This window comes from Podarcis vaucheri (assembly GCF_965113315.1).
Source record: "Podarcis vaucheri genome assembly, chromosome: 8".
NCBI lineage: Eukaryota > Metazoa > Chordata > Lepidosauria > Squamata > Lacertidae > Podarcis > Podarcis vaucheri.
The window spans coordinates 34,626,140-34,654,116 of NC_138766.1; the positions used below are offsets into that span (position 1 = coordinate 34,626,140).

Consider the following 27,977-nt stretch of genomic DNA (forward strand, 5'->3'; position numbering starts at 1 on the left):
TTCTTAATCCCAGTTTAATTTGCTACATACATTCCAGTTAACCTACATTCGATTTGTTAGATAGGAAGCTGCAAATTTGCTTTAGTGACATCCTATACACATTTTCTTTCTGCAGAAACTAGCAAAAAGGTGAATTCAAAATGAGCTCTATAATTTATTTCATATGCTCAATGCCTTACAGAAAAATCTTAAGGTGATTTACAGTAAAAAAAGAGAGAAAGATACGGTGTAGATATCAAAAATTACAAAAGGAAATTAAGATTACAACAAGGCCTTATGGAACAATAAAAACAAACCCCAGTCTCCCCAACACTTCAGTATAATCACCATTAATCATTCTGGCTGCTTCTGTTCTTGATAGATAATATCTTGAGAAAATGCTGTTGACCGGTGCTTTTAAAATACATTCTTTCCTGCTTTAAAAGACATTGTTTAGGCTACAAATGTACTATGGATATACATCACCCACAATGCCTGAAGAATAGTTCTGTGAAATTCTCTAAGTTTTTTTAAGATTATTATTTATAAAAAACCTCAACGTACATCTTACAAAGAAACATAAGTAAACAAGGCAGGTCACAAGGAGCTTACAGTGTAGATGAGAATCATGGAAGTAATAACAGAGGGAATAAAAGGCAACAAATTCCCAAAAGAGGGGAAGACTGGAAGCTGAGTAAAAGGTAGCATAGAATCAATGTGGCAAACAAAATTACACCTATTTGAGCTAAGTGTGAGTGGTAGAGCAACATATGGTGAGCAGGCATCTATTTGTACAACAGGGCTTCTTCTTTTCCTACCTCCTTCAGCCTCCCATGTGCCCCCTAAATCTGCTCTAGGGGGTTAAGGAACCCTCCAGAGCAGACTGGGGCCCCACTGCACACATGGATTTAGGAAGAAAGGGCGCTTCTTTATGCTGAGTCAGACTATTAGTCCACCTAGCTCACTAATGTCCACCTTCATTGGTTGCGGCTTTCCAGGATTTTAGACCAAAGACTCTCCAAGCCCTACCCAGAGATGCCAGGGATTAAATCTGGGACCTGAACACATAGCAGATGGTCTATGATCACTGAGTCATGGCATTCCCCCTTTCCATGGCTTTGATCAAATGTTTTGAAAAGATCTTAAGGCTGAAAGAGAGAGAGATTGAAATAATGAAGACTTTTATCCAAGGGGCAGAGCGGGAGAGGTGCATTTTCATATTATACAGGGAGAAGCTGTGATCTGGTGGCAGGTTGGGTGGGAGAAGCAGAGGCAGAGAGGCAGGGGAAAAATCAAAGCCAGAGTTTCATGGCTGGTCAAAAGGAGGGATGGCAATGCTGTCATTTCATAAGATAAAGGTAAAGGGGCCCCTGACCATTAGGTCCAGTCGTGGACGACTCTGGGGTTGCGGCGCTCATCTCACTTTATTGGCCGAGGGAGCCGGCGTACAGCTTCCGGATCATGTGGCCAGCATGACTAAGCCGCTTCTGGTGAACCAGAGCAGCGCACAGAAACACCGTTTACCTTCCCACCGGAGCAGTACCTATTTATGTAATTGCACTTTGAGGTGCTTTCGAACTGCTAGGTTGGCAGGAGCAGGGACCGAGCAATGGGAGCTTACCCCGTCGTGGGGATTCAAACCGCAGACCTTCTGATCAGCAAGTCCTAGGCTCTGTGATTTAACCCACAGCGCCACCCATATCCCTCATTTCTCTCTCATTTCATAGAGAGTCTAATAAAGGAGAGGACAGTTGCTTAGGAAAGATATGTGGTTCAGTTTTAGACATGCGAGTTAGGATAGTGATCTAGGGTTTCTAGACTTCAGGCTGAATCCCAGGCCTGTGATTGGTTTGAGGAATCTGAAAAGCCTTAGCAGGAGATGGAGAAGTTAAGCAAGCAAAATCAAAAGGGATTAATAAATTAGCAATAGTTCTAATTACTTTTCAACATGACCTGTTCAATGCAGTATCTTCCAGACTTCCAAATTCAATGCAAGGGAATATGGTCACAACACTTTTTCTCTGCACAAAATGCCTATGGAAGAACATTTGGGATAAAAAGAAAATAACTTATATTACAATGGACAGGAAAGAAGAGGTTCACATCATCTGGGGAAGTATATTCTGGAATGTAAAAGGGTATGTTTGAACAATATTTGTTTATAATTTAAACAACAACAGCTGTCATTTGGATCACTTCTTGTCTTGGGTAAATAATTGCATATCTGTTTCAAAGGATCATAGAATTATAGAGTTGGAAGGCACACACCAAGGGTCATCTAGTCCAACCCCTTAGCAATGCAGCAATGGAAACAAAAGTTACTAGGCTACATTCATTTTCATAACACCTGGCAAGTCTAGACAAGACTTATTTGCAGCACTGTCATATACATATAATGTCTGATTGAGATACCTGAGTTCAATAGGACTCAGTCTCAGTTGCTGGGCTAATACCGCCGATCAAACTTATTCGAAGTACTGTATGTCTCATTTAAATCAGTGCTTTCTTCTGCAAAAAAAAAAGTCTAAGACCGCGCTATAAAATGTAATATCTGACGAGTTCTGAGTTCTCCCATTCACTCACTTGTGAGACCAATTTCGCTGGCCTTCAGCCAGGCACCTGCGGGCTTTCCCTGCCTTTTCCAAACTCGGGAACGCGCGCAGCTCAGCGCCAGGAGAAGCAGGAGAAGCAGGAGGAGGAGGAGGAGGAGGAGGAGGGAAAGCAGTCAGCCCGGCGTACGGAATCCCAGCCGCTCAGAAGGGAATCCCCCGAAGCCACAGCCAATGGACAAGCACTATGCAAAACAGGGCAACCCCGCGCCTCCGCAGCCCAATGAGGAGCCGGCAAAGTCCCGAAGCCCCTCGCGATTGGAAGGCCCGGCCGAAAGAGCAAACCAATGAGACGGCGCTGCAGGCTCGGCGTGGCGAGGGGGCCTGGCTATGCAAATCCGATTTGAAAAGCGGGCGGGAAATCTGAGTTTCGCGGGAGGCTCTTGGCGCGTAACCCTTCTCCCTTCCCTTCATTCATTGTCAGCGGCAGCCGCTGCCGCTGCTTCCTGGAGCCATTTTCCAAGCAGCCCCAGCGCGCAGCAGCGGCCGGGCTCCATCCGTGGCATCTGCCCGCCGCGCGGGCTCGCTCGCTCTCGCGACGCCGCCTCCGGCAGCCGCAGACCCCCCGCTACCCCCGGCCCGGACCATTTCGAGTCCGGCGCGGGCATCGAGCGGCGAAAGAGCCCGGCAGGCCGGGCGGGGGGTGGCGGCGGCGACGGAGCAGCGCCAAGGGTGGGAGGAGACTCCGCTCCGGGAGCAGGCAGACCCACAAGGGGAAGGATGCGGAGGAGAGCACTGCAGCCGCACGCCCTCGCTGCTCGCCCGCCCTCGGCTCCCATGGACTCCGCGTCGGCGGCCTCCGCCGTCGCCGTCAGCTTCCCTGCTCGCTTCGCTCCCGCCGCTGCTTTCCTCCAGATCCGCAGCAGTTCCGGGGCATCCGCGCTGGGGGCGCCTTGGGTCTCCTGCTTTCCCGGGGCGGAGGGCGGCGGGGCGGAGGGCGCCCGGCCCAGTCTCGTGGGCAGCGGCAGCGCCTTGTGCTGCACCCCGCACGGGCCCGCCGGACAGACGGTGTTGCTGCAGCCCGCCCTGGAAAGTGCAGGCCGACCCTCGGTAAATGCCTCCCTCCCTCCCCAATCTTGTGCATGTCTGGCGGGGCTCAGCCCTCCTCCCACACCGGGGTGTGGGGGGTGGGAGAGGAAGCCCGCCTGCCTTGGATCGTTCTGTTTTGCTAGAAACTTTATTACTGTATTATGATTATTATTATTTCCTGGCCCCTCTTGGCGCAGGGTGGGTTCTTGTGGGCCGGGATTGTGGGGGGAGGGAAGCGATCAGACTCTTCCCCACCCGGTGCAAAAAACACGCAGGGGGGCCGCGGGTGCCGTTCCCTTGAAGAAGAGGGTCGGCGGGGGGGGAGGCGTCTGTTGCGCCCGTCTCCCCCCTCAATTTCTGGTGGCTGGAACAAAGAGAGCGTAGCAGAGGCCGGTGCTGCAAGCAGCGTGCTTGCCGGACTGGGACACCCGTGACATCGGAGCGGGGTGCGCGGGGCACGGAACCTCGGCTCTTGTGTGCGGCTGCCCTGGAGGGGGCGGCCGTGGGGAGGGGACGCGCCATCCGGCTGCCCCCCCCGCCTTCCCTGGGGGCGGCGGGGGGTTCAGGGTCTGCCTCGGCAGCATGGCCGTGGGGGAAGGGGGAGTCTCTCTGTCCCGCTGGTCTCCTTTTCGCTTCACCCCCGGACTCGGCGGCGGTGACGTTTCGCACACGTGCGCCGAGGCCGCGTCTGTGACTGGGAGCCGGGCGAAGGAGGGAGAGGGAAGGAGGGGGGCGCGGAGCCGAGCGGGGGGAGGGGGACACACAAACGCGCGCGCACACACACACACACACACGCTCCTTCTTCCTCTGGCCTGGGCAACCGCGCAGCGCAGCGCACACCCGGACACACAACAGCGCGCGTGTGCCCGGGTCTCTGCCTTCCTCCCTCTCTCGCACACGCGGCCCTTCCTGCTTCTCAACTCTGGGAGCTGCCGGGGGGCACCGCTAGGCTTGGAAATGCCCCTGCAGCAGGTAGGCTGGGGGAGGGGGGGCGTGGGGGTGCGGTGGGGGGGGTCGGGCACTTTCAGAACTGGCCGCCCGCTGAAGGAACTATGTTTCAGTCTCCCGGCAGAGTTTCTCAAAATTCAAGCACTGTCCTTTTCCTGGGGGGACATTAAAGTTGGGGTGCTAGGTTATATTTAAACAGTACCCCTCACTCCCCCCCCATCTTGCCCCTCGACTGGAATGACCGCGGGGTCACCCTCCCCGCCCCTGAATGCGGTGTTTTCCTTCCTGTGGCTGAGCTGAGTTGGGCCTCTGCCTGTCACTGGAGATGACTCCCTGAAAGTTGGGACGGTTCAAGTAACTGCTTCAGGCCACCGTTGCCTGTGTGCCGCTTCATGTTTGAAATGACTTCAGGGCTTGGGTGTGGGGTCAGGATGTGTGGGGTGAGCTTGGGTCAGTGCGGGGTTTCAAACTGAAACTTCCACTTGTCCTGTTTCCAACTCTTCTTCTCCCCCCCCTCCTTCCTGTTAAGTATAATTCGATTATAATTTCTTTACTGATAAGGTGGTGGAAGGGTGATCTCTGTGAGGAATGGAATGTTTTCCCCCCCTTTTAAGTTGGAAAAACCCTGTTGTGTTAGGCTTATAAACTGTGGGAATGTGGTTTGTAGGCTACAGAATAATTAAGTTACTGCACCCTCTCGACTTCTCTGAAGCTGTTCCTGGAGGCCTTTTTGTACCTGTTTGTTATAACCTATAAACTTTCCACAGGAGTTGGTAGTTCAGAAGCAAAATGAAGTTTGGATATACAAGTGGCAGTGGGGAGATAAGAGACAGGAATAGAACCCCATTTTTCTTTTTGCTGTGTAAGGAAATGTAGGCCTGCAAAATAGGGCACAGCCATAAAATGGGGAATCTGCTAGGTGTGGTCTTCAACTTTGGGGCAGCCCTATTTTGGGCCTTCCTGGACCAGAAGGCCTTTTCTGTTACAGTTTGTTGAGTTTTGAGCCTTTCTATGGGTATTGTCAGGTAGCTAAGTAGACTTACACTGATAGGTTTGAAAAGAGTGCCTGACAGTATGTATGCATGCTTGTGGGAATGACCCTTCTTGCCCCAATCACCATGACATTGTTTTGATGATGTAGGATACCACACCACTTATTTTGTATGATCTAACATTTGAACCTTTCTTTTTTAGGCTGAGGCTTATACCCACGACATGACTGTTGCCTTGATCATCACTGTTTTGTTTTTTGTCTTGGCTGTTCGCTCAGTTGAGAAAAGGCCTATAGCCAACTGACAGGATTGGGGGGTAGGGGAAGAGAAAGAGAAAGACAACCGAAATTTCAGCTCCTTTTAAATAAAGTGAATGGTTCCATGTTTCTTCCCCTTATCAGCCTTCAAATCAGATTATTAAAATAATCAAACAAATTCCATCTCACCCCTATGGCAATTCAGGGTTAAACATGCAGTAAGAATTAAAATGTATGTATGAATCACATCAAAATGGCCTAATGGACACTTTCTGTAAATTGGAGAGTGTTAATATAAGCTTTTGTCATATGAAGCATGCTCTCTAAGGGATTTGGGATGGTGAGATAAGGCTTTAAATCTTGATGACATCAAGCCAGGCATCTGCCATAGTGCAGATATATTTCATGTACTACCAAATGGTATTGAATCTGGAAAACTGATCGCCCAATTGTCTTTCATAGTATTGGTCCCATAGAAACTCTGTCTGTCAAGTGGCAGATGATTACTTGTGTTGTGAAGAAAGCCTATTTGTAACATGATGGTTGTGTGGTTTTCAATGTGAAGAACAGTCTGTTCTTATTCCAGTGGTAGTGTCTACAAGTGTAGATATTAGAATGATTTAACACATGTACAAATCCTTGTTCTACGACTAATTCTTCTCACAAATGGGTTATCTGTTGCTGAGAGCAGATTCTGTGATCTAGGCCCTTGCCCGTGGTGACTGGGCACTCCAGTACATCACACTAATTTAGGTGACATTTTAGAGAAGTAATTTAACAAAAACTTTACCTTCAACGACCCTTTTCTGTGTCATCTGTTGCGGCATCTGCTTGGCAGAAGTTCTGGGGTCTCATATAGCTAATGTAGTGAAGGTTAATGATTTATCAACTAATATGAACTATAATATTATAGAATTATTTTTTCCTGCCTTTTCTATATTGTGGTGGGCATTAAAGTCCACAATGTATACAAGCAAAAAAAAGAGGACACCATAGTGTTTCTAGTGACAGTTTATAGTTGATTTCGTGCTCTACAAATACACAGACTTTGGAAAGTAAGAATCTGAACTTATATGCCTGAAACAAACTATGGGCAAGTAGATGGTTGTATTCATATCACTTCCTGGATAGGGAAGTACAGTACTTGTACAAACAGGACATGCATTGGAATACACATTGAAAGAGGATACTATCTAACTGCATTGCTTTCACTGGGATGCTTATTTGTACCCGTGTTTTGGGTGCCTATCCTTCCTTCCTTCCTTCCTTTCTTTCTTTCTTTCTTTCTTTCTTTCTTTCTTTCTTTCTTTTAGAATCTTATTAGAGTTAGATCAGGACAAGGAACTACTATGATCCTATGACAATTTCAGATTTTAAACTCTGAATAAACTAAATACAGGCATAGTTTGTATTCTCTTGAATCAAGATATACATTTAGAGCTGTGCCAGCAGTTTGTATTCCTCTATAACTTGAAGCTTGCTGTGTAGTGGGAAAATGAATATTTGAGCGCTATCTGGAATTACTGCTTAGGATGTTAAAAATCAGCTTTGCTAGACAGTTTCACACAATGTTACTAGTTTGTGGCATATCAACTGGCATATCATGGGGGTGGGGGCAGAAGGAATTAAATCCCAAATTCTGCAAAGCCTTCTTTGCCTTGTTGCACAGTGAAAATGCTTGTAGCCCATCATGGAAGTGGCTATGGCTTGAATTAAACTAATACATAACTCGTAGGAACCTAGAGAAAAGGGACATTTGGTTCTATCATGGCCTCTTACAGAATCTTTTAAGTAGGATTTCTGATCATCTCGGACAATTTCTATATAAATGGAAAAGTTAGATATAAGATCTGTGCCTAAGTGATTAAGATCTGAGAGCTGTGAAAGTTAATGATTAACAGTGCAATCCTAACAAATTCTTCTTAAAAGTACTATTTACTTCATTTGGGCTACTTCCAGGTAAGTGAGGTAAGATTGTGGCCTTTTATTCTTTAGGGCAGTTCAACCTAACCATAACCTCCCACATAAAAGTTTTCTGTGAGCAAGTAGGTCTCTCTTAGGTCTGTGATGCCCAAGATTATTGTTTCCAATAGTGGTTTGATGCTCTGGCAGAATTTGAGTTGTGGATTCCTAAGAACGGCAAGGTATGTTATGGCTTCTTAACTGTATGAGCACTCATATGTTAGTAGGTGTATTAGGATTGTGAAGTAGCCTGTTTTAGAAAAACAACCCAAGCAAGGTAAGATGGGGATAAGACATAATCCATTCAAAGTAATAGAAATAAAATTCTGATAGCGATACTCTCCCCGATGCTTTTCAACATCTTTATGCGCCCCCTCACCCAGCTTGTCTGGAGTTTTGGGTTGGGCTGCCATCAGTATGCTGATGACACCCAACTCTATCTGTTGACGGATGGCCATCCTAACTCGGCCCCAGACACACACCGATCAGATGTTTGGAAGCTGTGGCTGGATGGTTACGTGGGAGCCAGCTGAAGTTAAATCCTTCGAAGACAGAGGTCCTTTGGCTGGGTCGGGACGATATGGGATGGGGGGGGCAACTCCCATCTCTTGCGGGGGCGCAATTAGTGCCAGCGCCATCCGTTAAGAGTTTGGGTGTAATCTTCGACACCTCCCTTTCCATGGAGGCACAGATTGTAGCTATAACAAAGGCAGCATTTTTTCATCTCCGCCAAGCTAAGCAGTTGGCTCCTTACCTCTCTCGCCCTGACCTAGCCACTGTGATCCACGTGACGGTTACCTCCAGAATGGATTATTGTAACTCGCTCTATGTGGGGCTGCCCCTGAGACTGACCCAGAAACTCCAGCGGGTGCAGAATGCCGTGGCGAGACTCCTTACGGGGTCCTTGCTGCGAGATCACATTCACTTGGTGCTATACCAGCTGCACTGGTTCCCGGTGGAGTATAGGATCAGGTTTAAGGTGCTAGTTTTAACCTTCAAAGCCCTATACGGCTTAGGACCCTCGTACCTACGGGACCGCCTCTCCTGGTATGTCTTCAAACAAAAGCATCTTGAAGGTCCCAGGCCACAAAGAGGTTAGGCTGGCCTCAACCAGAGCCAGGGCTTTTTCGGTTGTAGCTCCGATCTGGTGGAACGCTCTGTTACAAGAGACTAGGGCCCTGCAGGACATGACATATTCCTGCAGGGCCTGCAGGACAGAGCTGTTCCACCAGGCCTTTGGTCAGGGCACAGCCTGACTCCCTCCTTTGGCAATCCGCACAGAACTTCTAACCCAATGGTTGTCATTAATTTGATTGGAATTAATTTTATAATGGAATGATTTTAGAATGTTTTATAGTTTTACTGTTGTTAGCCACTCTGAGCCTGGCTTTGGCTGGGGAGGGCGGGATATAAATAAATTTTTTTATTATTATTATTATAGTGATGGAAGGTGCATTTGCTCTAAAATGGACAAGAAATCATACAAGGGTTAAGTTGAGAGAAGCGGTTATAAAATACTGGCCCCAGTTCAGAGAAAGCTAGTTGTGCCTTGTTTAAATTGATGGGACTTGTTAGATTGAAGTCCTGTACACAGTTGTCTGGGTGTAAGCCCTGTCTGAGTCGACAGGCATAGGATTGCACTGTTCACCTGGGGATGAACTTGTGTATTGGGGTACACTGCCTGTGCAGCTTGCTGTCTTATCCTGCTCATGTTAACAAAAAGTAAAATCAGTGGTGCTTTATTTGAATTAAATTTTCCTTAAGACTGGACCATTCGTATTTCTTAAAAGGTAAAGGGACCCCTGACCATTAGGTCGAGTCGTGGCCGACTCTGTGGTTGCGGCGCTCATCTTGCTTTACTGGCCGAGGGAGCCGGCGTACAGCTTCCGGGTCAGGTGGCCAGCATGACTAAGCTGCTTCTGGCGAACCAGAGCAGCGAACGGAAACACCGTTTACCTTCCCGCCGGAGCGGTACCTATTTATCTACTTGCACTTTGATGTGCTTTCGAACTGCCAGGTTGGCAGGAGCAGGGACCGAGCAATGGGAGCTCACCCCGTTGCAGGAATTCGAACCGCCGACCTTCTGATTGGCAAGTCCAAGGCTCTGTGGTTTAACCCACAGCGCTACCCGCATATTTCTTAAGTAGCGTCTTAAAGTGAAGTAGGTTTGAACTGATTTGGGGAATTGGACGCTGAGATAATTAGTGCTTTGAATGCTTTACTTTAAATTAGGGCTCTCTTTTTGGTCCTGATAAGGTGATTCTATGATTCAGATACCATCTACAGCAGGGCTAGCTGACACGTTGCCATCCAGATGTTGCTGAACTATAACTCCCATAAACACTAACCATTGCCTATGAGGACGGGATAATTGATTTGGAGTTTGACAACATCTGGAAGGCACTGCATTCAGCTGCAGGATGGTAAGTACTCCAATCTTTTTTAAGGCAGCTAATTGCTTTTAACAGAAACATACTCCTGAGTCCTGTGGCCCATTGACGTTAGCCACAGGGAGTGTGGCTTAGTGCATGTCTGAAGTGACACACTGGGTTTGTTTCCAAATGGAAATGCATATCTCCCTCTACCCCTAAAATGGGTCTGGATTTCTAGGAAACTGGATATTACAAGTGAAATGATGGTGAAAAACAGCAGCTAATGAGAGTATGTTTAAAAGATAAGCAACTCACCAAGGAATGGCAGTGAATCCATTGGTAATTTTGGATTGTGAGAGGGATAGAAGCAGCATACAAATTGATCATTTTCAATATCTTCCTACCTGAACATTTAATACAATCTTGCAAAAAAAAAAAAGATGAATTTTTCTCTTGGGTAGGGGTTTGCATGTCATAGAGCTGTTCTACCGCCTGCATTTCAGGAGAGTTTAAAACACGCACAGAGAGAGAGAGAGTTTTTCATTCTTTTAGAATATAGCTGTCTGCAACAGCAAAAATGAAGCTTTTGGTGAATCACTTAAAACAGGCTTCCTCAACCTCAGTCCTCCAAATGTTTTTGACCTACAACTCCCATGATCCCTAGCTAGCAGGACCAGTGGTGAGGGATGATGGGAATTGTAGTCTCAAAAACATCTGGAGGGCCAAGGTTGAGGAAGCCTGACTTTAAAAATCACCTTTTCCGACCTGATCGGCAAAGGTGATCTCTCTTTTTCTGTTTAAAATGCTGTTTATATGATCTGCTCTTTGAAATATTTAGGAGTGTCTCAAAGCACAATCTTACATCTTTAAAATGAAGGCTGCTTTTGCAAAGGACTACGGCATTTAAAAGACAACAACCCACATGCTCTTCAACTGTAAAGCCATGATCAAGATAGTACTTTGGAGATTATTGCTGAGGGGAGGGTGGCAGTAAAGTTCTTGTTTCTGAAATATTCTCCACATTCAGCAACTCCACACCTGGATTGCTATGTTCTACCTTGGCTGTCGGAGGCAGCTGCTGGGAATCACAAGTGGCCAAAGTGCTATTGTGCTCAGGTCCTATTTGGCTGACCACTGTGAGAAAAGGATGATGGGCTGGATCAGGTCCACTGACCTATCCTAGCAGGGCTCTACTTAACATTCTTTTAAAAGGTTTATTGAAAGCATGAGACCATAATTTTTAGCATTTAGGCGTATTAGTATTGGAGCAGTTCTCATGTAAGCCAATCATTCAAGCTATGATCTTAAATGTTTGGGGGAAAGTGATGAAATCAGGAGTTTAGGAATATTTGTGTTTCTGGAAAGGAATATTCTGCTTTGATTGCTTTATATGGAAATAACTTGTCATTTGCAAAAGGGGTACTCCATTACGAACGTATTTAGCCTATGTCTGCTTCTCATGTTAGGTTTTGCACTCTAAGTGGACTCCCAAATACAAAATACATGCATGCTGAATTACTGGTAGTTGTAAAGGCGTGTCTATGTATAATTCCCTTTTTTAATCTTGACAGCACACAGAAGCAAAATCTCCCTTTAACTCTGGTTTCCCATTTAGTTCAGACCAAGAAACTATGGTTAAAAGCTTCAGAACAATGCAGGATATGGAGCAATGCTGTGAAGTTGGCTTCATACCCAGGCTTGTCAAAAAGTCATTAACCATGGTTTCCTGCTCCAGAAGGGCACCATGGTCAATGGTGCCAAGAGCTGCTGAGAAATCAACGGAAACCAACAGCTCACACTTAAATAAAACCAACTCCCATCGCCTTGCTATTTTTCTCCGCATCATTTTACCCTCCCCTTTGCTGGTATGCAATTTATGATAAGGGGAACTAAAGCTTCAAGGAACACTGTTAACTACGTTTTATTCATGAATTATGTTGGTGGCTGAAAAACATAGATGGAGTTCTGTGTGTTTTTCAAATAACTTGATTTACAGAAAGTGCCTAAGCCTGCAATCCTATGCAAATTTATTTCTCAGTAGATGGGCATAAGATTATGATATAAAACTGTGAAACTTGCAATTTAGAATGAGGGTTTCCATATGAGTCATGCTAGTGCAGCTGCAAAGATTAGGTTACATGTTATTGGAAGTCACTGGTAACCATTCTGTACTTAAAATGGTTTCTGTGATATTTCAGAAGCCATTTCAGGTTATTTCAGAAGCCATTTCAGGTTGTTGTTTTTTGGGTTGCCACCTTATGGAAGATGTCAGCATCCAGCTGTCTTTTGCAAACTCCAGGTTAGCTTGTAATGACTGAAGTAGAAAAGTCAACGGGCTTAATACCCTTATTTATATGTTTACAGGTTAACTGTAAGACCAGGATCCAAAGAGCTCACTGGCCACCTTCAGATATCTGCCAAACTATAGTTTAGTGTGACTAGAACAAGCCTCAGCTGGCCTTGGGGACTTCTTTTCAACCAAGGAGACATTTGGGTGCTTTTGATTATGTTGCTCTTCAACCACAACATGTATCATCCCAACTGTGGTTATTGTTAACTGATGAAAACACAGCACCTTTTAAAGTACATCATATATTTAAAGGTAAAGGGACCCCTGACCATTAGGTCCAGTCGTGACCAACTCTGGGGCTGTGGCGCTCATCTCGCTTTACTGGCTGGGGGAGCCGGCGTACAGCTTCCGGGTGAGGTGGCCAGCATGACTAAGCTGCTTCTGGCGATCCAGAGCAGCGCACGGAAACGCCGTTTACCTTCCCGCCAAAGCGGTTCCTATTTATCTACTTGCACTTTGACGTGCTAGGTTGGCAGAGCAGGGACCGAGCAACGGGAGCTCACCCCGTCATGGGGATTTGAACTGCCAACCTTCTGATTGGCAAGCCCTAGGCTCTGTGGCTTAGACCACAGTGCCACCCGCGTCCCATATCATGTATTTAATTTGTGTGAAATATATATTGGCCTGAATTCTGTAGTTTGTTAACGGGTGGAGGGTGTTGGCCATTGTACAAGGCATGGATGTCTCTAGGTACATGCTCACCTCAAGTAATTCTTGTAGTTTTCAACATCTGAATTGTTGCAGACCAAGATCTTTCAGGAAATAAGTGGTTGCTGAGATTGTGACTGCTGTGTACAAGACTTGCATATTTGCATTTTCAATTTGCAGCTGAAGGTGCTGTTTGAGTTATTATTAAATCTCCCCCCCCTCACACACAGGCAGGTTGCAGCAGATCCATGGTTTACTTTTAAATTCTGTGTCCAATAACTACCAGAAAAAGAAGCCCACGTAACAAAGCTGAAACTCTTTCAATCTTCCAATGCCTACCCCATCATATGAATCCAAATCTAACAGCCAGCTCAAAAGTTTTACGGCTTCTTCTGTAAGAGGCTGAAGATTGGTGCACTTGAAACCAAAATTGGTGCACCTGAAACCAAAATGGACTGTGCCAATAAATATGAAGGGTGTATCTTTAGAATGGGGTGTGGATTTCCTTTAATTCTGCAGTAGTGGGCCAGTCATTCTCACAGCCCTTGCTTCGAGATATTTAAAGCTGGGGTGGGAACTGTGGCTCACCAGATGTTAATTGGACTACAACTCCCATTGGTCCCAACTGGCATGGCCAGCGGTTAGGGATGATGGGGGAGCTGTAGTCCACACACATCTGGGGAGTTGCCGATTTCAAAACCCTTTTCTAAATGCTCTCATTTTAATGGCGGTGCTCATGCCAATATATAAGTGGGTGCGTGATGGAAAGATGTGTTGAGTGTCAAATTAACTAGTGGGAAGAAGAAGAAGAGTTTGGATTTGATATCCTGCTTTATCATTACCCGAAGGAGTCTCAAAGCAGCTAACATTCTCCTTTCTCTTCCTCCCCCACAACAAACATTCTGTGAGGTGAGTGGGGCTGAGAGACTTCAGAGAAGTATGACTAGCCCAAGGTCACCCAGCAGCTGCATGTGGAGGAGTGGAGACGCGAACCCGGTTCACCAGATTACGATTTGCCACTCTTAACCACTACACCATGCTGGCTCTAGTGGGGGACCTATCTCTGAACTAACCTAACATGAACTATATTTCATAGTACATACTTTGTAAGTAAGCTTAACTTTCATGGTGGTTCTTTGGAAATTTCCTGCTTGAACATGTTTTCTGTTAGAATGCTGTTACAATGGATGCCTTCAGTTAAGTCAAGTGTTAGGGCTTTGCAGTAGAAGTGTTAATATAGCCCGCAAAGACAGACGACTAAAGGGATGGCATCAGATTAATATGGTGACCGCAGAAGTATGTTAAGATATAAAGACAGACAAATCTTACCCAACACTAGGAATAGATTTTCAAGATCTTGGACATCAGTTTAGGTCTACGGGTCAACATTACAGTGGTACCTCGGGTTAAGAACTTAATTCGTTCTGCAGGTCTGTTCTGAACCTGAAACTGTTCTTAACCTGAAGCACCACTTTAGCTAATGGGGTCTCGCACTGCCGCTGCGCCGCCACTGCACGGTTCCAGATCTCGCACGGTTTCTGTTCTTATCCTGAAGCAAAGTTCTTAACCTGAGGTAATATTTCTGGGTTAGCGGAGTCTGTAACCTGAAGCGTATGTAACCTGAAGTACCACTGTATTTCAACCAGATGTTTAAGGAACTGAACTTGATTCCATTTTCTTGCAAAGCATGTATTCTTCTCTGAGTTGTTGCTCCTTTTTTGCCCATATTTCTCAAAAAGTTTCATTTTTAGTGACTCAAAACATGGTGGCAAGTTTGGAGCTCGGATTTGTGGGAAAACTCTTAGTCCCCAAAGACTTAAGCATAAGATGACTGAAATGTTTTGGTAGTATTTCAAAGCTGTTCTCACCCCATCTATGGTTACCACCATAAAAAAAAAAGGATTTAATTAGCAATGAGTCTCATTAGGCAATTTGACAAAGTTTACGGTGCCAAACCTCATATTGTCTGCATGTGTGTTGTGTTTGACAAATGTTGCCACTGTGGTAGTGAACTTTGCTACAGAGGTCCATGAAAATGTTAGTCTGTCTAATATTCTAGGTCAAATGAAAAACCTAGAATGTCTTACAACATTTGTTTCTAGCTAACAGCATTCAGTTAACCTGTGTTCATTGTGTATGTTGGCCATTTTTTTGGTTTTCTGACAAATTAAAATATCACGATTATAATAAAACACAGGAAATAAATAAAATGCATACCACAGAATTGATTGGATAGAGTTGAGGCTACCATATAAAACTTGGCTTGTTTTAACATTAGTGAATATGGAGACATGGTGAACATAGATACTCTTCTATAACGGGATAATTTTACTTGGCAAAACAACTGTACTTGGATGATTTGGAAATACTGCTAAAGTCAGCCTCTACAGTTGTCACGATGCCCACATAACTTTATCTGTAGCTGCCACATTAGAACTTCAAGCTATCTGCATGTAGGGGAAGCCTGGTGTGGTATACTAGGAAGTTATATATTTGGAAGAAGAGTTTAGCAGAAGCAACTTTAGGTTGTGTAGCAGAGCATCACTGAGGCAGACGATAAGTAACCCAGTTAGAATGCAACAATGGTGGGTTATTCGCTTAGCTGCTGAATCTTGTTTGTGATCCAGGGCAGACAGTTGAAGGACATAGGAAGGGTGAAAGCTGTCTTGCTATGGCACTAGGAAAGGAGGAGATAGTGAACTATTTGCTTCAGCTGCATAATGAGGAGGTGGGGAAAACTTTGTGATCACAGTCTTTGTTTTGGGGGCCTCAGATCCTAGCCTCAAGATGTGCCAGTTGCATGAGACGTCTGCATATTCTTGAATTGCAGGGTTTGGACTAGATGATTCTCAGGGTCCCTTTCAACTCTATAGTTCTATGATTCTATTCAATTATCAATGCAGGAATATGCAGGCTTTCAACTTGAAGCACTTGTGAGTTTCTGTGTTACAGAACACCATTAAGAGGGAGCCTTTGGGGGTGGGTGTCTGCAACAAAATAAAAGCATTCTACAATATATACAGGCACCTAAGAAGTTGAGAAACATGGATTTCCTGGCTCACCTCCTGATGATAATAATTTCTAGGTCCTGTAAAGCACAACTTCATCTTATAAGGTTGATTTTGCTCTTTACAAGAACTCTGCTCTTTTGACAGGCAAAGCGAAGACTGGAACTGGGAGGAAGCGGACAGCAGTTTCTGGCTGAAGGACTAAGAACACCGAAGGGGAAAGGGAGAGCTGCAACTAGAAGTCCAGATAGTCCCAAAAGTAAGGAACATTTTTGGTTAAATGTGTTTCAAAGAGCTTCAAAGCAGCATGTTACCGTTCTGGATTTTGAATCACTGCTCCTTGCCCATTGATCAAGCCAATGCATTCAGTGTGTTCTCAGGTTTCATGGTTGTCTTCGGTCTGACTAAAATTATCAGCCCCTGTCTCACATTGCAGTTTTGTTCTACCATGTATACAGGAGCAGGGGTAAGGAAGCTGTGGCTCCCCAGATACGCTTAAACTCCCTATCAGCCCCAGTGAGCATGGCCGGTGGTCAGGGTTGATGGGAGTTGTAGTCCAATCCAACTGTACAAGTCTGTGATTCTATCTCAAAGTATCTGGAGGGCACTGCTATTGAGATTAGATATTAGTCTTCTTCATGTGTTCTCTAGCTTGTGGAAAGTGAACATGTGAGGGTAGGGGATAGCAGATGAAAGTGAGCTAGTTTTATGCACATACATGCATGACTTTTATGCATGACTTTGCAATTGCCCTCCATGACTTGGAAGGAAATCTTCTGAAGTGGGGGCTTCTTGTCCCCTCATATTCTAGAATTGTGGAAAATCAAGGTTATTGCCAACAAAGAAAGGCTTGACGTTCATCATGCATTGAGTGAGTTCTAGCCATTTGCCTCACTCCCTTGCTTTTGAGGTCTTCAGTAGGACTGTTGCTTGGAAACTGCCTAGTACAAGTAAGGGAACTTTTGTCTCCATCATAGACTGAGCCTTCTGAATAAACGTGCCCGCCATGTTGCTTCTGATTTATATGTGCAAATTATTTTGAATGTGAATGCAGATTTTTTTTAAAGATGCTCTTGTGGCTACAATGCAGGATACACACATTCAAAATAAATAATAAATAAAAATAAATGCATAACATTTACATTGTTACAAAGTTACATTGAATGTCACAACAGAGAGGTATCGGTCATAACTGGAGGGTGGTTTAACCAAGGCAACTGTTTTTAAAGCTTCTGTTAGCTTGTTATTTACAAGCTGGTGATGCACAGAATCACGAAGCACTTTCTACCTTTCTCTTACATGCAAAGCTATGTGTCCAGTTTATTCGTACTGTCTTTTCTTTATACAGTGGTGCCCCGCAAGACGAATGCCTCGCAAGACGGAAAACTCGCTAGACGAAAGAGTTTTCCGTTTTGGAGGTGCTTCGCAAAACGAATTTCCTATGGGCTTGCTTCGCAAGACGACAATGTCTTGCGAGTTCCTGCTGGTTTTTTCCCCTCCCCCCCTTTTTCTAAGCTGCTAAGCCGCTTATCAGCTGATCCGATCAGCAGATAAGCCGCTAATAGCGCTAATCCTCTAATCCGTCAATGGGCTTGCTTCGCAAGACGAAAAAACCGCTAGACGAAGAGAATCACAGAACGGATTCTTTTCGTCTTGCGAGGCACCACTGTACAATAGATATGGCTTGAAAGTTAACATGTCTCGAGAAAAGCAATGGGAAAAGGTACTTGAGCCTAGCTACTCTGTGGATGTATAATGTTGAACTGGCTCTGAGTGGTCCCTGTACAATGCACACGATTACTTCCAATTACTCAGAAGGTTTTAAAAAGAGTTTTAACACCAACTTCACAATCATCATGAATTTAATTTTTCTTCAAGCTCCCAAATCCCCTTCAGAAAAGACGCGATACGATACATCGCTGGGTCTTCTCACCAAGAAGTTTGTTCAGCTTCTGAGCCAGTCCCCAGACGGTGTCGTAGATTTGAACAAAGCAGCAGAAGTCCTTAAGGTACAAAAAAGGAGGATTTATGACATCACCAATGTCCTGGAAGGCATTCACCTCATTAAAAAAAAATCCAAGAACAACATTCAGTGGATGTAAGTATCCTAGTGCTATATTCTTGTTGCCTACAGGACGGCCTTGCACTTTCACATTTCATTGTCACGAAAGTATTTTGTATGCTGGAGGGTAACGAGTTATTCCACTAAGCTTTACTCAGAGTAGGCCTACTGAAATAAGTTAAATCTACTCTGAGTAAAACATGGTTGAATACCACCCAGGGAAATTTAATCCTGCCATTCATGGAGGTATCTTATGACGTGGTCTGACATTGTGTGTTTGGATTGGCTATAGTCAAGGCCACATATCACATGGAATCCATTGGGAAATGGTGGCTTGCAAACCACTGCCCATAATACTTGATCAGATGAATATTTTTTCAGAGGCAGCATCCCTCTGCTTGTCAGGTGCTGTGGACAAACCTACAACATGTCTTGCTTATGAGCTGCTTGGAGTCCTCTCGCTACCAGTGGAGACCGACAACTGAATTCTGATGTGCCCAAAGTGATTCAGCTATATTCTCATGGCTTACTCAAACATCTAGAAATATTGTGTAGCAAAGCCCTTTCCTTGATATTGTATTTTGGAGCGCGGTTGCTGGCATATTTTCACATTTCTTTAAAAAATAAAATAAAAGCAACTTCTCTGTATGTAGAAACTGGCATATTATGGGAAGTGAGCCCTCTACTCTCCTTATCCACTATCTTTCCTCGGCTGGGGACTTACTTGCCTAGGGGAAAAACAAATATATATATTTTCACTTGTAATTCAGAGCTACAGTCCAGAAAGGGATCAAATTTTGCATGTTTAAGCTTATGCTTAAATAATGCACATGAAGCATTTTGAGCTGTGGTCAGGGACAATTTGGGTCACATCCACACCATACATATGAAAAGCACATTTATACCACACAGTCATGGCTTCCCCCAAAGAATCATGGGAAATACAGTTTGCCTCCAGAGAGCCATTTTAGCACCCTTAACAAACTACAGTTCCCAGGATTCTTTGGGGAAAGCCATGAGATGTCTATGCATGGTGCAGGTGTGATTTTAGACATCCCCAGCTCAAGCATACACGTTACACCAGCAGTACTGTTGAGAGAGAAACTCAATCAGTTCCTCTTGCATAGGAAAAATATGAAGGCAAGGGAACATCGTGGGATGTAGGAATGCAAGATGTGGCCTTCTCCCCCACGCCGTCCAGTAACAGTTTGCTTGTTCTGAAGCTTGAGCATAGCCTCAGTAGAAATTTGGTTTTAATATGGTGGTGGATATTTTGGGGTGAGCTTGGAAGAGTGGCTCACCCGACAGCTACATAATGAGTTCATGACTGAGATGAAATTTGAACCAGAAGTTTCCAGTTCATAGCCATGTACTTCCCATTAAATGAGATGAACTTTAAATTTGATCCAGATATGGAGGTGGCGTACATTCAACTTGAGAATTTTGATACTTGATGGTATCGATCTCTTGGCAAAAAGATACTTTGCAGCACATGTGCATTTCTTATGTGCTTTGACTTAATTCTTCTAAAACGGAATATAATGGTTGGACTAAGAAATGAGAATCAATTTTTTTCTTAGTCTGAAACTCTTATAATGGGGTCCTGCTTGGACTTGGGTCCAAGTGGAGAAGCACCCCACTATCCACTACCCAAAGGTCCAGAAGAGGCTCTCTCCCACCCCCACCCCCACATTTCTTACTATATAATGAAATTGCAAGAATGTGATCATGCTACAGTTCACATGGCTGCACTGTTTATAGGAAAGTGGGAGGTGCTTCGGAGGGCATGTTGGCAAGCAGCTCTCTGAAGCACCTCCTACCCTCCTTTAAAAGGGTTTGGGAGTTGGGGTCAGCTCTAAAGTGTGCTGGGAAGGAAGTGTGCAGCTTGGGGGGCTAGGCTGGGTGTAAAGGAAGGAGGGCTTGGCCAGGTATGGGGTTGGGATAGGTGGGATTAGTTAGCAGAGCAAGCAGGTGCGGCAGCTCTTCGTTATTAACAACTATGTGAAAACACTGAATCTTAAAAGTAAACGACAAAAACAAATGGAACCAGAGATCATTTTCAAACATGCAGCAAGAGTCACTGCCACTAAAAGAAAGTTATGCCCAAAATGCCATTAGTAAATGGTGTTTTGTTATCTTTGCACATCAGGTAAGGCACACCATCCTTCCAGAAGGAGGAATGAGATAATCATGGGTGGAATCTGGAAATCCCTCTGTATATGTATGGAATAAACTGAAACAATGTTTTTAAAAAGAGATCTTGTTAAGCCTCGCCTCTCGCCAGCTTGCTTTGATGTGCTAGTTTTTCAGACGATGTGGCTTGCCAAATTCTCAGCACTCAGCTTCTTCTGAACTGAATAGTCACATGAAGTTTTAAGAGAAACTCTTGTCTCGTCTGGACCGGGGAACTTTAGGAATGCCTGTGAAGTGTCTGTTCACTTGTCTTGTAGGGGCTGCAGTCTATCGGACTTTGGGGGCATGTTGGCACACTGTCAAGGCTTGTCCAAGGAGGTGGCAGAACTCAACCAGGAAGAGCAAAAGTTGGACGAGTTGATAAAAAACTGCTCTCTTGACCTAAAGCTACTAAGAGAAGATTCTGAGAATCGGAGATATCCTTTTATATCAGATAGGGTGAACTCATTTGGGAAATCTTAACATTTCTCTAACGGCTAGGGCTAGTGGATTGTATTGGTGGTATTAATGATATACTGCAGCAGGCATGATGCTTACTTATAGCTATTCTGATAATTTTAAATCGCATGTAAGTAAGCGATTTTAAACTGTTTTCATTGTGTAACCTGCCATGGGACATTTGGGTGAAGGGTGGGTAATAAATAAATTATAATAATAATATTTTTCAAACTAGGACTGATGTTCTGCAGTAGCAACTAACTTCAACACTGTTTGGATTCTAGTTAATACAAGACTGATTTGTTGGTGTAATTTCTAAAAACCCTACAAATTATTTCATAATAAAAAAATGTGAAGTATAGCCAAGAAATCTCAACAGATCGTTCCTCGCTTTGTCTAACTTCAGGGCTGTTTCAGTTTCATTCTTATTTATTTTTTAAATTTAGTATTAGAAGTGGGGGGGGGGGGAGCAGCTAACGGTAGCCTTGATGGGGGAACAGTGTAAGAATATTTACTTTAGTGTGTTGATACATGTGACTGAAGGCTGCTGCTGAAACAATTCTTTAACAAAGTTTACATTAGCTTATGTTAGATACGAAGACATCCAGGAAATAAGTAGCCTTAAAGACCAAACTGTCATACTTGTGAAAGCTCCTCCAGAAACAAAACTTGAAGTGCCTGACCCAATAGAGGTAAGAATAAAACGCTTATGGTCTTTCTTCTGTAAGTCAATCTTACACAATGCGTAACATTGGCAGTGGTCTTATACCATATTTATGCATAAGCTTTACTGAATGGGATCATTTTTCTATATGGCAATAAAAATGCTAATGGGCAGTCTTCTAATTTTTTGGTTTCTGGAACCTGGGAGATCATTCTTCTATGCCTCTCTTTCCTTCTGACCACTCGATCTTGGTTAATGCTGTCTCATTCATCTTTTTTTGCTCATTCTGTTCCCTGATAAGTTGGTCTGCTACCACCCCCTCTGATTATTTCACTCATGGTAGCGTTTGTGCCTTGTGCCTTGCTGTTTCTTACACTGACTTTCCACCCTGCACTTCTTTCTCAATCTAATTTGATTTTTTTTAAAAAAATTATTGGCTTTTCCACCTTCTAAGACAGCAATGAGGAACCTCTGGCCCGCCAAGCCTCCCAGTTTGGTCCACCAGGCCATTTTGGGCAGGCCACACCCACCTGCCGTTAACATTCATTTATTTTTCATTCACCATTTTACTGGTATGCTGCTTTTCCACAAAAAGAATCAAAGTCACTTACAGCAAAAGGGGGGGAAAAGAGTAACGTAACACTTCAAAATCAACCATTGCAAGAACCGCTGCAATACCCCTCTAAGAAGGCTTCAGCTAGGCAATTTGGAATGGACAGCAAGCAGAGGGGTGCTGTGGGTGCCGTGTTCCCAGGACCAATTTTGAGAGGGGGTGCAAACAGGCGCCCCCACAGCAGGCTCCTTCACTGGAACCTGACTCCATGCCAGAAGGAGCTGCACTTAGACTGCGGCGCTTGTGCCTGGCGCAGCTCTGTGGAGCCCGGGTCAGGCCTGACCTGGGGAAGGAGAGCAGGTGAGTGGGCAGCAGCAAGGCATCTCTGCCAGGTCAGACCATAACAGGAGGAGAGTGGGCAGCAGCTTCCCTGCCCCTCTCCTAACCCTGAACTGTGGCCTGTGGAGGGCGCACTCTGCGGGCATATGTTCTGCTGCTGGCTTGTTTAGCATTAACAGTATATTTTGACGAACCAATTCTCTATTGGTTTGTAAGCTTTCAACCTATGCAGGGCTTTTCCTTAGGCTAGGCTACCATCTTATACATACTTTACTAGAAGTAAATCCTGGTGAGGTTAGTAGGATTTACTTCTGCGTAGGTATACACAGACGTGCACTGTTAGTATATTAAGAGTGAAATGGATAGTGAGGTTGCATATGAAGTACTTTAATATGTTGTCCTGAGACAAAGGTTGATGTTCAGGAAGAGAATGTGCCATCTACTTATTCCTTACGCATGGTTTTTATATCATTTGTAAATGAATAGCAGTCTCACCTGCATGATTAAATGTGCACAGACCCTTACAGAAACATGTTACTCTTCCACACAAAACTGACTTTGATTAGCACCCTGGACCTTATAAAAATGAACCATAAATCTCCAGTAGCTGCTTGTAGCATTTTGTTGGCAGAAGACATATTGAAAATGGGGGTATTTTGTCTTTGCAGAATAAGCTGATACACTTATCTAGTACCCAGGGGCCTATTGAAGTTTACTTGTGTCCAGAAGAAACAGATTACCACAGTCCAATGAAAACGCAAGATCAGGATCATAATGGAAATATATCAAGGAATGTTTCCAAAGGTAACATTTTACCTTTTAAAATTGTATTGACCAAGTATAATTAAAGGGAAAGCGTAATTCAGTCTGTTCAGTTAATAAATGATGTGCTGAATGCTAGATTTCTTTAGACTAAAGGAAGAATGAATGCTACGGCGGGGGGGGGATGTACCTTCCCCTTCTACGTTGTCATACTTTATTCAGAATATCGCCTTGATTGTAAGTACTTCCATGCGCTGAGCTTGCCGTCTGGGTTGGTGGATGTGGAAAATCACGGACCATAAACTAATTCTGCTGTGCATGTACACTCATGCATGTACAGGTTAAGGCTATCACTATGAGCTGTCTATTTATGCATGATAGGTAATGTCATTTATGAATTATCTCTTGTCACTTAAAAGTGGCGGCTGACTATTTTTGTCTATTGTAAGAGACATGCTCTGTCAAGTTCCAAAACTTTTGTGATGCTCAGAGCATGTGAGGCAGAGCAAAAAAGGGAAAGAGGATAGATGAGTCTTCCATAGCTCAGAAGGTGGCTTTTGGCTGGTGGGACAGGAAGGAAGGTATTGTCACTACTTGCATTTGCCACAAGTTGCAGCCGTTGCTTCTTCGAGGGCCAGGCAACTATCTACTGGGTCTGCTCTTACCTGCTCTTCATAGCTGTCAACGTTTCCCTTTTTTTAAGGGAAATTCCCTTATTCCAAATAGGATTCCTCGCAAGAAAAGGGAAAAGTTAACAGCAATGCCGCTCTTCCCAGGACAGGTTACAAGAATGTAAACATGCAGTATTAAAAGCAGCCAACACAATTTACAATCAGAAGAATGCTTCTTCTGCTACAACCCTCCTGTCTTCTTAGCAGGATGGAGAACCGGTGTGTGGGGAGATGATGTCCATATGTTGCAAGAGGGGGAGAGTTAAGGGCTAAAGACCTCCCTACCATCACCTGGGTGTATCTTGCCAATAAAATGTCATCCCTATTTGGGAAGGCATTCTTTTTGCAGCAATTACTCCAAATAGCTGCTGGTTGAAAAAGATAGTGTTAACTTTAGCTGTGTCTGTTGACGTTCGCCTTGTCCTTGCTTTCAGTTTTAGCCTGGCTGCTTTACGTACAACCATCCTCTGATAACTTTATTTTCATTTATCTCCAGAATAATTGTTATTTGGTTGTTTTGGGTCCACCTCTTGGCCACTAAGATATAAGGCTGTGTGTGTAACATTCAGCATTGAGAAATGAAACTTCTTTCTTTTTATAAAAGGTCACATGAGACTTGGTATTGTATCCAATGGTAGTTCTACTCAGAGTAGACCCATGGACATTTAAGGACACGGCTGACTTGGTTTCATTCATTTCAGTAGGACTACTTGGAACAAATACAGCCTTAAAAACCCATTTGTTACACTAGCATGGCCAAAAGACCAAATAGCTGTGCTGACTTCTCCAGTGGCATCTTGAGATGAACTCTGCACCTGATAGAATTATTCCCACACCCCAGAGATCACAATTTTGTGCACCCCTGCTCATGTGTTAAAGGTCACCCCTGTTCCGCACTGAACACAGCCAAAGGGAGGGAAAGACTTGTATCCCAATCATTCTGATGCATTCTTATTGCTCAGAGCAACCCACCCACTTTCTAAATTGTTTTGTCTACCAAGATAAGCTGTGTAGAGACAGCAACAATAGACTTTGAAGGGAAGGGCTGAGTGGGAAGGGGAGGGGGGGAAACATTGACATGCATTAATATTGTAAAATCGTCTGTGCAACCCCCTTACACGTTTTTTAAAAAATAATGCTATTTCTTTGAAACAGATTTGATTTCTGATAACTCGGGAAGTCTTGACTGTTCAGTAACTACAGCAACCATCTCCCCATTGGCCTCTCCAACCAACCTTCTGCAGCAGACAGAGGACCAAATTGCATCAGGTTTTGAAGGGCCATTTGTAAGCTTGCTGCCGCCTCTACTTCATGAAGACTATTTGATCAGTCTTGGCGAAGAGGAGGGTATCAGTGACCTCTTTGATTCTTATGATTTTGAAAAATTGCCAGTATTGGTAGATGAATTTTTATGCAGCTGATTATCCCTTGTGTCTCTTTTCCCCTCTCTTTCTCTCTGCACCCCCCACATATTTTTAAAATGAAACCAGAGTACCTGCTGTCATTCCATGTTCTCTGTTCTCTTACCTCTTAATCCTTGTCCCATTTCAATATCATAATTTGGAATGCTTGATATTTGGGGGAAAATAATTCTAAAATAGTTCAAACACAGAACTGCAGACTTTCTCATCAGAGTTACCTCAATCCCGCGTTCTGGTAGCTACTGGTTTTAGCAAAGTATAGAAGGATGAAATCTGAAATGGAGGAATGATTATACTTTCTTGTGTCTACAAGCTTTGTGAAGGGCTGAAGAACAGTTTTAGTCACACATAGCAATTATTCCTTTATATTTCAAACTGTGCCTTCCGTAGAGTGTGTGTCTTGAGTCTTTGATTTGTATGTTCCGTCATAGTAATTGCAAAAAAAGTGCAAAATACACAAAGATGTGAGATGGACTTCTTCCAAAGCTTTTGTGGAATGTTTGAAATCTTCTCCATGTCTCTATCTTGGAGGAGTTTTTATATAAAAATGTATTCCAGTTCTAAATAAAACAAACTAATGGTGGCCCAAGTCCAACACAGCATACCTGGGACAGCCAGGATCACACCCCTAACTAACCTTTTGAAAAGTGAAGTTCTGTAGATCAGCTGTTTAACAGAGAGAGGAGGAGAGTGGACAGGGTAAATTCAATCCAGCTCCTTGGTCTCCCTCCTGGACAGTCAGTCGATGGGATTTCACTACCCCCAAAGAGCTACACGCGCACATCCCCATGTGTTGGACAAGGCTGGGAATTGTACACATTTTTGTGAAGTTGTCCACCCACTTTTTTGAATACTTGTGTGGAAATCTGCTTCCACGTGCCTGTAACCTTTAGCTGGATCAGGGTGACCACTTTGCCATAGGAACTAGAAATTTAAAAATTCTAGACGTGAGGAAGTCACTTGTTAAATATAAAATAAAAACACACATGTTAAGTTTCATGGTCCGCAGTGTGCAATAGAACTGGTACGTAAACATTTTGTGGTACGAAGTGGGGCTTTGTGTTAAGTGCCTACTAGAGTTGCACTGTGGGCTTCTTCCTGTAAGGGATACTATTTATGCCAAGCTTCACTTATTCAGAACACTGTGTTTATTTTAGTGGATTAGTTGCCTCTGCTTCCAATTTTGGGAGTTGATACAAAGCTGACATTTCACCCAAAGTGTAAATAACATACCTGTCAGTACTCTCTCTAGTGAATTTTAATTTATAACACTTTGCTGGTTTAGGGTATGTGTTCTGAAACTAAAACCATTCATACATCTTACACACAGTTGTGTAAAATGTTGCCACTTTAGATGAATTAGCAGTTTGTATTTTTTCTATCTGATGATTAATAAATTAGTAGAATGTTTGTTTTAAATATATATGTGCGGATTTTCTGGTACCACTGATATGCTGCTATAAACACTCACAATTTAAATGGCTGAGTAACAGTATGAAAGCTGTATGAGTGAGCCTTGGAATATAATTGTGTGAAAAAGGCAACACATTAAGAACTGTTAAACAGTGTTAAGTGTGTTTGTGTACAAACATGTGCATAGTTATTCCATTGATTATTTAAGTTGTATGTTCTTAAACTTTAGTCATCTAACAGTTTTGTACAATAGGAATGAATTTGTAAAACCTGCCAGAATATTTTATAGCTGGTTTGTAATTTCTTGAAAAATCTTACTGTGGGTCTGTAAATAAAATAGAGTATTTAAAGTTTGTCTTGTGGAGAAAAAGTAAAAGCGCTGTGAGCATGAACACTTTGGTGGTATGAAGGGGATCTCTGTGGGTAGAATGAAAAAAGGGGGACTCTAATGTTGTATGCTGTTTTGTACAATTTACATACTTCCCCAATGTGTGAGCAAAATACTAACCTTAATATACCTTTGAATAGTATGCTAGTTCTACAAATCTGTAAAATAATGTAAAAACAAAACAACCAAACAGCTTTGCATTTATAAAGATAACCTGTTCTAGCTGTGATATTGACTCTTCAAATGTATGTACCTGACAGATTTTTTTTATGGTAATCAATAAAGCTTTATATCGGTATATAAATTCTTCAGCATTATGGTTACATTTCCTCCCCAGCTACAGCAATGGCTTTGGCAAAGCATTGTATACAAGGGAAGGTATCTTCAGGAGGCGTGAGCAAAATGTACCATAGCTGCACAGTGGTTGGGCTGCCCTGCTTTCCTAACACGAAAAAGAAACTGACTGGGTATAAACTGGGGCTGCTCATGGTTGTTTAATGGTATGAATAACAGTAATCATCTCAAGGTACTGTACAATAAAAAAAGCAACATACAGTTAAAAACACAAAAAGCAATACATTTAAACAAAACTCAGCAACACAAAATACATACTCATTTCCCATTTATCCAGCCAGGAAAGTATTCAAGCAAAAGTGTCTTCAGTCATTCTATTTCACAGAACAGGCAGCCACCCACCCTAAAAACCCTGCTCTTGAGCTACTGTGGCTCCTATGATTTTTGGAGTCCTGCAAACTAGGGATCAGGGGCTTTACCTTTAAGCACAATTACGTGCTCTACCACGTTTTCTGTCTTCATCTCAGGACTTGTGTCACCTGTGCTCTAGCTGCTGTTTGACCTGTTTCATTGCATGTAGCTCCCTAATGTCCTAAATAACCTAGGTGTTGAATGTCAGTTTTAA

The 27,977-nt window shown here is 43.7% G+C and overlaps 1 protein-coding gene and 1 long non-coding RNA gene across 5 annotated transcripts; one reads left to right on the plus strand and one right to left on the minus strand.

The window, feature by feature from the left end:
* Nucleotides 1-3,001, minus strand: LOC309539190. Its single transcript, XR_014222758.1, has 3 exons — nt 2,563-3,001; nt 1,920-2,013; nt 1-1,127 (listed from the first exon to the last, which is right to left on the minus strand). It is a non-coding gene; the product is annotated as an uncharacterized lncRNA (long non-coding RNA).
* A 220-nt stretch (nt 3,002-3,221) lies between these two features.
* E2F3 (E2F transcription factor 3) lies at nt 3,222-27,362 on the plus strand. Of its 4 annotated transcripts, none has more exons than XM_082234992.1 (7): nt 3,222-3,638; nt 16,302-16,413; nt 18,033-18,252; nt 20,667-20,825; nt 21,425-21,539; nt 23,072-23,207; nt 24,992-27,362. In XM_082234992.1, exons 1-7 carry the CDS (start codon nt 3,309-3,311, stop codon nt 25,255-25,257), a joined length of 1,338 nt encoding a protein of 445 aa, XP_082091118.1. In that variant the 5' UTR covers nt 3,222-3,308; the 3' UTR covers nt 25,258-27,362. The 4 variants fall into 4 exon arrangements, with proteins under 4 accessions (XP_082091118.1, XP_082091119.1, XP_082091121.1 ...); XM_082234993.1 differs by lacking the exon at nt 3,222-3,638 and adding an exon at nt 4,376-4,589; XM_082234995.1 differs by lacking the exon at nt 3,222-3,638 and adding an exon at nt 14,696-15,731.
* Nucleotides 27,363-27,977: the final 615 nt, after the last annotated feature.

Excerpts from the sequence above, each read along its gene's own strand:
- E2F3 (XM_082234992.1), top strand. The coding sequence starts at position 3,309 with ATGCGGAGGAGAGCACTGCAGCCGCACGCCCTCGCTGCTCGCCCGCCC. Across the intron at positions 18,253-20,666 it reads AAGAACAACATTCAGTGGAT|GGGCTGCAGTCTATCGGACT; the intron begins GTAAGTATCCTA and ends CTTGTCTTGTAG. Across the intron at positions 23,208-24,991 it reads ATCAAGGAATGTTTCCAAAG|ATTTGATTTCTGATAACTCG; the intron begins GTAACATTTTAC and ends TCTTTGAAACAG.